The sequence below is a fragment of the Pseudophryne corroboree genome, chromosome 2, assembly GCF_028390025.1.
Source record: "Pseudophryne corroboree isolate aPseCor3 chromosome 2, aPseCor3.hap2, whole genome shotgun sequence".
Lineage (NCBI taxonomy): Eukaryota > Metazoa > Chordata > Amphibia > Anura > Myobatrachidae > Pseudophryne > Pseudophryne corroboree.
In genome coordinates, this window is record NC_086445.1 from 448,005,864 (window position 1) to 448,018,354 (window position 12,491).

Genomic DNA, 12,491 nt, shown 5'->3' on the forward strand with positions numbered 1-12,491 from the left:
ACCAAGGTCCCAGAGTATGGAGGAAGAATGGAGAGGCACACAATCCAAGATGCTTGAAGTCCAGTGTGAAGTTTCCACAGTCTGTGTTGATTAGGGGAGCCATGTCATCTGCTGGTGTTGGTCCACTGCGCTTTATTAAGTCCGGAGTCAACGCAGCCATCTACCAGGACATTTTAGAGCATTTCATGCTTCCTTCAGCAGACAAGCTTTATGGAGATTCTGACTTCATTTTCCAGCAGGACTTGGCACCTGCCCACACTGCCAAAAGTACCAAAACCTGGTTCAATGAACGTGGTATTACTGTGCTGGATTGGCCAGCAAACTCGCCTGACCTGAACCCCATAGAGAATCTCCTGAGTGGAAAAGTCAGATTCTAAGCCTTCCCTATATTAGGACTATTTTATGAACTCTAGCAAGAGTCTAGATTCCACTCAATTGAAGATCAATGTTTAGCTAATGTTTGAACAGGGTTGGCTAAATACTGAGCTCCGGATGATTCTTTAACTCAATTGTAAAGTGCAACAGAATATGCTGGCACTAAATTAGTAACCGTTAATAAAATAAAGTAATATGAAGCTGGCAGCTGATCAAAATTCCCCACTTGACCAGATATACAACTGGTGCAATTAAAAGGGGGAACAGAGGAAAAACTGTCCTCTGACAGAGCCAAAGGCTGAGTAATTAACTGGATAATTCCAGCCTTTGTCTTGGCTAAGTCTTTCACAGTGTAGGTGCTGCCAGATCGGAGTTAACAGCAAAAACAATTGGCATGTCTTGCTATGACAGAATCGACAGAGAGTGTCCACCCCAGACTGTCTGGAGGGTAATGCAAGAAATAACAGATATATATGCTATAAAACTTCTCAGGTTAGGCGATGCTGCAGCTTCAGAGTCTTATCAGTAGTAAGCTGGCTTTCTCACAGAGAAAAACCGGTTAAGAGAGATTCTGTACATCGAAGTGAAGTTGCTCCTCTTACATTCCTCAGGTTTGTAATCCATTTTAAAACATACACATTTCTATACTGGCACTAGGTGAAGGGACAGACAAAGCTAACAGGCCATCACTCTAACCTAATACTGACAAATACTTGTTCGATTAAGTGTACCTGGCAGGCAGTTCCTTTGTAATCTCCATTGGCGGTCATGATCATCAAAGCAGTTGATTCATTAAATGTTCCCGACTATTCACGTTCAAAAGTAGTATCTTTTTTTTTTTTACAGTGAAATACCTTAAACTTCAGCAAATGTATTTCTAACATGGATTTAACAGAACTAAATGCAGAGAGATACTTATTCCGGATTGCATAATGTAAAACACACCCCTTTGTACTGCACAAGCATATAGTTCTATGCTTGCTCCTTCTTATGCTTAGAGGAGTAGGGGGGGGATATCCAATGACCACGGGTAATAATTTACCGCGGGCTATCCTATTAACCCTGATGTGGCGTGCTCCTCCGCCCGATGCCGGCACTTATCGCTGATAATGATTTGGGTGCCTCAGGCACTTGAAGCATAATCTGCGATAAGCGGTTGCAGGAGCATCGATTACACATGGATACCTCCCTATGATGGGGAAGGGATGTAGTGGACAAGCGTAGGCAGTTTTATATAATAGAAAAGTTGTGTTAAAATAAATACGTCCAGGTCTCACATATATGCATCTCAGGAGCTCTGTATACGGTGACTGCTGAAAGGCTGGTACAATATTTGTGCCAATGTTAATCATAAGTTAACAAATAATTCCCAGCACTAATGGTGCTAATACGTAGCTTAGGCTGGTAACATCAAGAAGGGGGTGCTAACACTGCTAGGCTATAACTGGTTAAACTGGTAAAACTGCACAGTTTGGGGTCCCCCTGTAATAACGTAACAAAGCAATAGCCACACAATAGTACAGTACAGGGCAGGGGCGCTTGAAGAGAGGAGGAGGCCCGGGTGCAGCAACCTCCTATGTTCAGGTCCCCTCCTCTCTGCCGGCAGCGCTCAGACTCCACTGTGCATAAGCAGGCATCCAGGAAAATGGCGTGGCGGGCAATTTCCCAGTGATTTTTGTACTGCGCATGCGCAGAACTCCCTGAAAATGACAGCTGCGCCATTTTCACAGAGTTTTAACACCGCCGCGGACGTTGGTGCGGGACTCAGGAGGGGTGAGTATTTAGAAAATGGGTGCAGCGTGTGCGGTGGAGGCCTCCTCTAGACTCCGGGGCCCGTGTGCACCGCACACACTGCACCTATTACAGATACGCTAGTGGCACAGGGCTGAATTCCCTAGGGGGATTTGAGTCTGCAAAAACAAATGCGGCCCCATACTCCCTCCTAGAAGAAAACAGCTATGTGCAGACACACTGGGCTCTCCCAACGAAGAAAAACTTTGACTCAGACAACATAATGTAGACTACATTAGCTTTGTGTTAAAGACGACGACCTGAAATTAAAACTTGTGTCTTGGATGGAGTACAGTGAATTCAAATAAAAAATAAATAAAAAAAATTATCTACTTCCCTCGTACATGCAGATTGCGGCATCTGACGGGAATTCATGCATGGTAAACTTGAGAGGCAGTGACAACTTCTTAACAAATGACTAAATAACAAAAGTGCACACTAACTAATCTGGTGAATGGTGTATGCAAGGTAGGTCATTTTTTATTTTAACCATTCAAAGCCCAAGCAAACAGAAGATTTACAAAGACTAGTTAGTTTGCACTATACAAATATTTATAAAATACAACACATAATACAAACAGAACTGATTGACTGCAGTACTGTACCTCAAATATAGTATTATTATTGTAAGGGTGTTTGGATTCCCGGATTTGAACTGCTGTTCCAGGTTCTTCCATGAACTGACAAGCTGTAAGTGCTACGGTTCCCAGCATACTCCCACTACAGCCACCGAGCACCTTCTGCAGGATCTAAAATAAGCACACAAAAAAAAAAAAAAAAAAGAAAAACCCTTCATAAATTCTCTAAATTATAACTAAGCACTGATTTAAGCAATGGCTTGAGGCAAACATGTCTACAGTATGTTTACATTTGCAAACTTAGGAAGAGCTTAGAAAATATAATTGACACTTTATAACAGTAGTAATGATAATTAAGTATTAGAACTCTTCTGTATAGTGTGAAGAGTGTTAGAAGCTGCTAGGTGTAGGAGGTCCGCATAATTGGATTTCTGAGACTGAAGAAACTTCCCAGAACACTAATTGTAACATGACAAAATAACAATGTGTTAGAAGTCATTTAAAGAGCTTTTAATAAAGATCTAGGTTTCAAGTTGTCATGAGATAAAACGTACAATTGTTAAACACTAAAGCTTTCCCACAGATTATACATTTACAAAAGAAAAGAAAACCTGTATGAGTCCCATAAGAAGCTCTACTTTACACATTAGATGAAGCCGTGACTCAAGGCTTATGTTACATGGCTAAAGGTTGTGATCATCTCCCGTACATCATAGCACTGCAGCATATAGTGGACTCCAACAATATAAAATATAAATATGCACGCAGATGACACTTCCCAATCCCTAGTCTACCGCAAGGACTGGGGGCGAAGTTAAATTTTCTTCTGCAGAACAGACTCGTTACTTCGGAGGACAAATCTTAAGCTACATGCGGAGGATAAACACCACTCCATTCTTGCAGTAAATGGGTTCAAGATAAAGTACAGCATGCAAAAAAAATATTTGGAAATCCAAACCCAAAATAATGAACAGCTCCAAGTTTACCTAAATAAAATAGGAATTTAAATACCTACAGGTAAATCCTTTTCTCACAGTCCATAAGGAATATTGGGGACAGAATTAGTACAATGGGGTATAGACGGGTCCAAAGGAGCCAGTGCACTTTACATTTCTTCAACTGGGTGTGCCAGCTCCTCCCCTCTATGCCTCCTCCTACAGGTCAGTTATAGGTAAAACGTGCCTGAAGGAGAATGACATACTTGAGAGAAGGAACATAACAACAATAAAGGTGGTGAGAATTATACACCAGCACACCAAAACATAACCAGGCCAGCAACGTCTGGCAACAGTAGCAGCAACAGCTGAACAGGTAACACAGAACAGAGAACCTGCAGAAAGTCACCACACAATGGGGGTCATTCTGAGTTGTTCGCTCGTTAGCAGTTTTTAGCAGCCGTGCAAACGCTATGCCGCCTCCCACTGGGAGTGTATTTTAGCTTAGCAGAAGTGCAAACGAAAGTATCGCAGAGCGACTCCGAAAAAAAAGTGTGCCGTTTCAGAGTAGCTCCAGACCTACTCAGCGCTTGTGATCACTTCAGACTGTTTAGTTCCTGTTTTGACGTCACAAACACGCCCTGTGTTCAGCCAGCCACACCTGCGTTTTTCTTGGCACGCCTGCGTTTTTTCGATCACTCCCTGAAAACGGTCAGTTGACACCCAGAAACGCCCACTTCCTGTCAATCACTCTGTGGCCAGCAGTGCGACTGAAAATCTTCGCTAGACCTTGTGTGAAACTACATCGGCCGTTGTGAAAGTATGTCACGCGTGCGCATTGCGCCGCATACGCAGAAGTACCTTTTTTTGCATCATCGCTGCGCAGCAAACATTTTCAGCTAGCAATCAACTCGGAATGACCCCCAATATCCCTTATGGACTATGAGAAAAGGATTTACCAGTAGGTATTAAAAATCCTATTTTCTCTAGCATCCATAAGGGATACTGAGGACAGTTTATATAGAAAAGAGGTCGCGCTATAGAGCCAATTAATTGTTCCACACCATTCTCAATTGTAAATATTTATTTAAAACATATAACCATGTAAAAACATAAATGTATATTTTGTTTCTAGAGTATTAAGATCTGGTGTGGTCACAACACCCTCAACTGCATACCAATTATAAATTAATGATTCTCATTCATAAAATTAAGTGAGCTGAATAGTAAAATGTCCAGACCGGCAATATATTATGCCACAAATTCAGTCCGTAATAGGATCCTTTGTATTGATTTGCACCCAATGATAAAAGGACACTGATGTTTTCGTTCAGAAACTGTGCACCACAGATATAAAAAGTCACAGGTACCTTTGCTCACTCTGTCCCTTGTGCTTGTAATACGGGACCTGTTTGCAAGTTTGAGGAGCTTTAAGTGTGACCCGAGCGTCCCCGGGATTACACGGTGTAATGAACAACTATTACCTGTGAGTTGTAGCAGTGTGGTGCATATAAGTGGCAGCTTCTGTGTCCGTATAGCAGGATGAGGAAAGGTTTCCGTACGGGCAGCCCGACAGTTCTCACGAGGGGGCTAATGCTGTTGCTCAGCCCGCTCCAGCGGTCAGCCGCCTCGCTGCTCCGGCTTCCAAAGAACACTGTTCTCTCCGGCACTGTGTGAAGGTAACTTCCACGGTTTGCTAGTACTGTGTTACCTTCACACCTTCACACAGTGCCGGAGAGAACAGTGTTCTTTGGAAGCCGGAGCAGCGAGGCGGCTGACTGCTGGAGCGGGCTGAGCAACAGCATTAGCCCCCTCGTGAGAACTGTCGGGCTGCCCGTACGGAAACCTTTCCTCATCCTGCTATACGGACACAGAAGCTGCCACTTATATGCACCACACTGCTACAACTCACAGGTAATAGTTGTTCATTACACCGTGTAATCCCGGGGACGCTCGGGTCACACTTAAAGCTCCTCAAACTTGCAAACAGGTCCCGTATTACAAGCACAAGGGACAGAGTGAGCAAAGGTACCTGTGACTTTTTATATCTGTGGTGCACAGTTTCTGAACGAAAACATCAGTGTCCTTTTATCATTGGGTGCAAATCAATACAAAGGATCCTATTACGGACTGAATTTGTGGCATAATATATTGCCGGTCTGGACATTTTACTATTCAGCTCACTTAATTTTATGAATGAGAATCATTAATTTATAATTGGTATGCAGTTGAGGGTGTTGTGACCACACCAGATCTTAATACTCTAGAAACAAAATATACATTTATGTTTTTACATGGTTATATGTTTTAAATAAATATTTACAATTGAGAATGGTGTGGAACAATTAATTGGCTCTATAGCGCGACCTCTTTTCTATATAAATTGTATTTGCTATATTGAAGCCATTAGAGACAGGCTTCTGAGGTCTGACGAAATAGAACCATTTATTTTATGATCACAAGGTGACTGATTTTATATAATATTAATCATTTATATTGATTGCGCCATCAGGTATATTCTTTTCATACTGAGGACAGATTTAGTACAATGGGGACGTCCCAAAGCTTCCAGAACGTGCGGAGACTGCTGCAGCACTGCCTGCCCAAATTGGGTATCCTCCTTGGCCAGGGTATCAAATTTGTAGAATTTCACAAAAGTGTTCTCCCCAGATCAGGTAACAGCTCGGCATAGTTGTAAGGCTGAGACTCCACGGGCAGCCGCCCAGGAAGAGCCCACCGATCTAGTAGATTGGCCCTTCAGAGACTTAGGAACAGGTAAGGCTGCCGACACATAAGCCTGTTGGATAGTAAGCCTAATCCAACAAGCAATGGACTGCTTTGAAGCAGGACTACCCTTTTTTTCTGTGCATCATAGAGCACGAACAAGGAATCCATCTTCCTGACCCGAGCTGTGCGTTTGACATAGAACTTCAAAGCGCGCACCACATCTAGACTCCGGAAGAGCTGAAGCTTTAGAGCAAGATGGAACCACAAAAGGTTGATTCAGATGGAATGCAGAGACAACCTTCGCTTTGTCCTCGTAAAAGACCAAGTAGGGACTTTTACACGATAAGGCCCCCAATTCTGAAACGTGTCTAGCAGAAGCCTGGGCCAACAACATCACTGTCTTCCATGTGAGGTACTTGTAGTCTACTGTCATCAGAGGCTCAAACCAGGAGAACTGTAGAAATTGCAACACTACATCAAAAGCCCAGGGTGCCGTAGGCAGCACAAAGGGAGGTTGTATGTGGAGCACCTCTTGTAAGAAGGTGTGAACTTCCGGCAACATAGCCAATTTCTTCTGAAAGAAAATTGAAAGAGCTGGAATCTGGACCTTAACGGAACCCAGACATAAGCCTTTATCCACACCAGCCTGCAGGAAACGTCCGAAGTGAAACTACGCAGGTGGATACGTGCGTTCCTCACACCAAGCGACATATCTCCTCCAGATATGATGATAATGTTTTGATGCGACAGGTTTTCTGGCTAGCACCATAGTGGTAATGACCTTTTTGGAAAACCCTTTGAGAGCTAGGATATTCCGCTCAACTTCCATGCCGTAAAACGAAGCCGCCGTAAGTCCGGGTAGACGAACGGTCTTTGCTGAAGATCCTTTCTTAGCGGCAGAGGCCGAGGGTTTTCTACGGACATGTCCAGAAGAATTGCATACCTTCGGGGCCAATCCAGCGCAATCAGGATTGCTTGGATTCTGTGATGTCTGATCTGTTTGGAGCACCCTTGGGATCAACGGGATCAGAGGGAATAGGTAGACCAGCCTGTAAGGACAGGGTTACGTCAGTGCACCCACTGCACTGGCCTGAGGGTCCCTGGTTCACGAGCAGTAGCAACGAAGCTTCTTGTTGAGGCAAGACGCCATCATGTCGATCTGTGGGTATCCCCATCTGTTGACAATCCGTTGAAACACTCGAGAATGTAATCCCCACTCCCCCGGGTGGAGGTCGTGGCGACTCAGTAAGTCCGCTTCCAAGTTGTACACTCCTGGAATGAAAATTGCGGACAGTGCTCTTGCATTTATTTCCGCCCAGAGAAGTATTTTTGACACTTCTCGCATGCAGGCCTTGCTTTTTGTCCCTCCTTGTTGATTGATGTACAACACTGCCGTGGCATTGTCCGACTGAACCTGAATCGCCCGATCCCTGAGCAGAGAGGAGGACTGAAGTAGAGCATTGTATATCGCCCGTAGTTCCAGAATGTTGATCGGTAGTAGGGCCTCTTGGGCAGACCACCTGCTCTGGAACTGCGCCCCTGGGTGTCAGCTCCCCATCCTCGTAGACTGGCATCCGTCGTGAGGAGGGTTCAATCCTGAATCCTGAAACGTCGACCTTCCAGCAGGTTGGAAGACTGCAACCACCACAGGAGCGAAATCCTGGCCTGGGGTGACAGATGAATCATTCGGTGCATCTGGAGATGTGAACCGGGCCACTTGCTCAGGATGTCCGATTGGAAAGGTCTAGCATGGAACCTGCCAAACTGTATCGTCTCGTACGAGGCCAACATTTTTCCCAACAACTTTATGCAAAGATGAATGGAAACTTGAGCAGGACGGAAAACCATGCGAACCATCTCTTGAAGTGTTCTCACTTTGTCCTCTGGGAGGAACACTCTTTGAGCTACAGTATCCAGTATCATACACAGAAACATGAGCCGTTGAGATAGTTCCAGTTGAGACTTCTGTAGATTGAGGATCCACCCAAGGCGAGACAGAAGTTGGATAGTGTGATCTATATGAAGCAATAGAAGCTCCCTAGAACTTGCTTTTATGAGGAGATCGTCCAAGTAAGGAACAATGTTGACCCCCTGGACTCTGAGCTGGAACATCATTTCCGCCATCACCTTCGTGCACACCCACGGAGTTGTAGACAGGCCGAAGGGCAATGCCTGAAACTGGTAGTGATTGTTCAGTACGGCGAATCGTAGATAGGCCTGATGAGGAGGCCAAATCGGGATATGCAGGTAGGGGTCCTTGATATCCAGGGGCACAAGGAATTCCTGTTGTTCCAGGCACGCGATCACCGCTCTCAAAGATTCCATCTGGAATTTGAAAACCTTCAGGTAAGGACTCAAGGACTTCAGATTCAAAATGGGCCTCGCAGACCCGTCTGGTTTTGGCACTACAGACAGACTGGAGTGGTAACCTTGTCCTTGTTGTAGCAGGGGTACTGGAACAATGACCTGAGGTTGGACCAACTTGTCGATGGCCAGTAGTGGCGTAACACGCATATTTTCCAAAGCTGGCAAGCCTGATTTGAAAAATAGTTGGTGAGGAGCACCATCGAACTCCAGCTTGTAACCCTGAGAGATAAGGTTCCTTACCCAGGCATCTTTGCAGGAACCATCCCAGATGTGGCTGCAGTGACGTAATCGAGATCCCACCGCGAGATCCCCTCGGGGTGGGTGGGCACCGTCATGCTGAAGTCTTAGTGGAAGCTGCACTCTGGTTCTGAGAGCCGGCAACGGCTGGTTTCTTAGGCTTACCTCTGGAGCCTCTCGCTGCATTGGAGGTACCCCGGGCCCTAGATCGAAATCCAGAGGACCGAAAGGACTGAGTAGACGGTCCCAGGTAGGTACGTCTAGCAGGCGGAGTTCCTGAAGGGAGAAATGTGGATTTCCAAGCAGTAGCTTTGGAGATCCATGCGTCCAATTCACCTCCGAAGAACCATTCACCTGTGAAGGGAAGAGATTCTGCATTACGTTTGGAGTCAGCGTCTGCAGTGCACTGACGTAACCATATGGCTCTGTGTGCAGACACAGCCATAGCAGTGGTCCTAGAATTAATATTGCCAATCTCTTTAAGGGAGTCACAGAGGACTCTTGCCGTGTCCTGAATGTGTTTTAGGAAAGTTACAGTAGTAACCAAGGTCATATCCCCTGAAAGGCCCTCCTGAATCTGAGTAGCCCATATATGAATGGCATGCGTCATCCACCAACCAGCAATGACCGGCCTTTGAGCAACACCTGCAGCAGTGTAGATAGATTTTAGAGTGGTCTCTATTTCTCTTACGTCCTAGAGGATGCTGGGGACTCCGTAAGGACCATGGGGTATAGACGGGCTCCGCAGGAGACGCGGGCACCTATAAAGAACTTTTAGTATGGGTGTGCACTGGCTCCTCCCTCTATGCCCCTACTCCAGACCTCTATTAGATCTTGTGCCCAGAGGAGATAGGGTGCATTACAGGGAGCTCTCCTGAGTTTTCTGTGTAAAAGAATTTTGTTAGGTTTTTTATTTTCAGGGAGCACTGCTGGCAACAGACTCCCTGTATCGTGGGATGAGGAGAGAGAAGCAGACCTACTTAAATGATAGGATCTGCTTCTTAGGCTACTGGACACCATTAGCTCCAGAGGGAGTCGGAACACAGGTCTCACCCTGGGGTTCGTCCCGGAGCCGCGCCGCCGTCCTCCTCGCAGAGCCGGAAGATAGAAGCCGGGTGAGTATGAGAAGAAAAAAAGACTTCAAGGCGGCAGAAGACTTCAGATCTTCATGAGGTAAGCGCGCATCGGTAACGCTGCGCGCCATTGCTCCCACACAACACATACAGGCACAGATGGGTGCAGGGCGCAGGGGGGGCGCCCTGGGCAGCAATAAACCTCGTCTTTGGCACAAATATATATATTAGGCTGCGGAGGCAGCAAATAGACGATCCCCCGCCATTTTTTATGAAATTGAAGCGGGACCGAAGCCCGCCGCTGGAGGGGGTGGAGCTTGATCCCTCAGCACTAACCAGCGATATTTTCTCCACAGAAGCTGCAGAGAACGCTGGCTCCCCGGACTCTCCCCTGCTGAACGCATCAGAGGGCTGGAAAAAAAAAGAGGAGGGGGGCACATTTCAAGCGCAGTGAGTGGGAATAGCATTGGCATTATATATATAAAAGCGCTATCTGGGTTTTCCAGTGTCAGTTTGGCGCTGGGTGTGTGTGCTGGCATACTCTCTCTCTGTCTCTCCAAAGGGCCTGGTTGGGGAATTGTCCCCGTATAGTTATATCCCTGTGTGTGTGGGGGGTCGGTACGTGCGTATCGGCATGTCTGAAGCGGAAGGCTTATCAAAGGAGGAGGTGGAGGAGATGAGTGGTGTGTCCCCGTCGGTAGTGCCGACTCAGGAATGGATGCATATGTGGCATATGTTAAATGCAAGTGTAGCATCATTGCATAAGAGGCTAGACAAAGCAGAATCCAGGGAGACATCAGGGGGTCACTCCACGGATTGGACAGACTCACAGGGCCCGTCAGGGTCTCAAAAGCGTCCCTTGTCACAAATGGTGGACACAGATACCGACACGGACTCTGATTCCAGTGTCGACTATGATGATGCTAGATTGCACCCTAGGGTGGCAAAAACTATTCAGTATATGATTATTGCAATAAAATATGTTTTGCATATCACAGACGACCCCTCTGTTCCCGACACGAGGGTGCGCATGTATAAGGAAAAGAAACCTGTGGTAAACTTTCCTCCATCTCATGAACTTAATGAGTTATTTGAAAAAGCTTTGGAATCTCCAGATAAGAGACTGCAGATTCCCAAAAGGGTTCTTATGGCGTACCCTTTCCCTACACAGGACAGGGCACGTTGGGAATCCTCTCCCATAGTGGACAAGGCTCTAACACGCCTGTCCAAGAAGGTGGCGCTGCCGTCTCCAGAAACAGCGGCCCTCAAGGACCTTGCGGACCGCAGGCAGGAGACTACATTAAAGTCTATTTATAGACATACTGGTACTTTACTTAGACCGGCAACTGCGTCGGCATGGGTATGTAGTGCAGTTGCAGCTTGGACAGATACCCTGTCAGCTGACCTTGATACCCTAGATAGGGATACTATTTTGCTAACTTTAGCACATATTAAAGACGCAGTCTTATATATGATAGACGCTCAAAGAGACATTGGATTGTTGGGTTCCAGAGCCAATGCCATGGCTATTTCAGCGAGACGATCCTTATGGGCCCGCCAATGGACGGGTGATGCGGATTCAAAAAAGCATATGGAGGTTTTACCCTATAAGGGTGATGTGTTGTTTGGGGATGGGCTCGCGGACCTGGTTTCCACAGCTACCGCAGGTAAATCTACCTGTTTACCTTTTGTTCCCCAACACCAAAAGAAAACTCCACAGTATCAGATGCAGTCCTTTCGGTCGCAAAAACCCAGAAGAGGTCGGGGCTCCTCCTTCCTTGCCAGAGGTAAGGGTAGAGGGAAAAGAACACCTGCCGCGGCGGGTTCCCAGGAACAGAAGTCCTCCCCGGCTTCTACAAAATCCACCGCATGACGCTGGGGCTCCCCTGCGGAAGTCCGCACCCGTGGGGGCACGCCTTCGACTCTTCAGCCAGGTCTGGGTTCGGTCAGACGTAGATCCTTGGGCGATGGAGATAGTTTCCCAAGGCTACAAGCTGGAATTCGAATAGGTGCCCCCACGCCGATTTTTCAAGTCGGCCTTACCAGCTTCTACCCCAAAGCGGGGAACAGGGAAAAGGGTACTATTCGACCCTCTTTGTGGTCCCGAAGCCGGATGGTTCGGTCAGGCCCATTTTAAATCTAAAATCCCTAAATCTGTACTTGAAACGTTTCAAATTGAAGATGGAATCACTCCGAGCTGTAATAGCCAGCCTGGAAGGGGGGGATTTTATGGTGTCACTGGACATAAAGGATGCTTGCCTTCATGTCCCCATATATCCCGCTCATCAGGAGTACCTGAGATTCGCGGTACAGGATTGTCATTTCCAGTTTCAGACGTTGCCGTTTGGGCTTTCAACGGCCCCGAGGATTTTCACCAAGATAATGGCGGAAATGATGGTGATCCTGCG

At 46.4% G+C, this 12,491-nt stretch overlaps 1 protein-coding gene across 3 annotated transcripts in view; it reads right to left on the reverse strand.

The window, feature by feature from the left end:
* The window catches only part of ZZEF1 (zinc finger ZZ-type and EF-hand domain containing 1), a 404,243-nt gene that overhangs the window by 24,583 nt on the left and 367,169 nt on the right, over nt 1-12,491 (reverse strand). For all 3 annotated transcript variants that reach the window (XM_063953702.1, XM_063953701.1, XM_063953700.1), the window contains exon 49: nt 2,772-2,915. In XM_063953702.1, the coding sequence (XP_063809772.1) occupies nt 2,772-2,915 (144 nt within the window). The remainder of the gene's footprint in view (nt 1-2,771; nt 2,916-12,491) is intronic.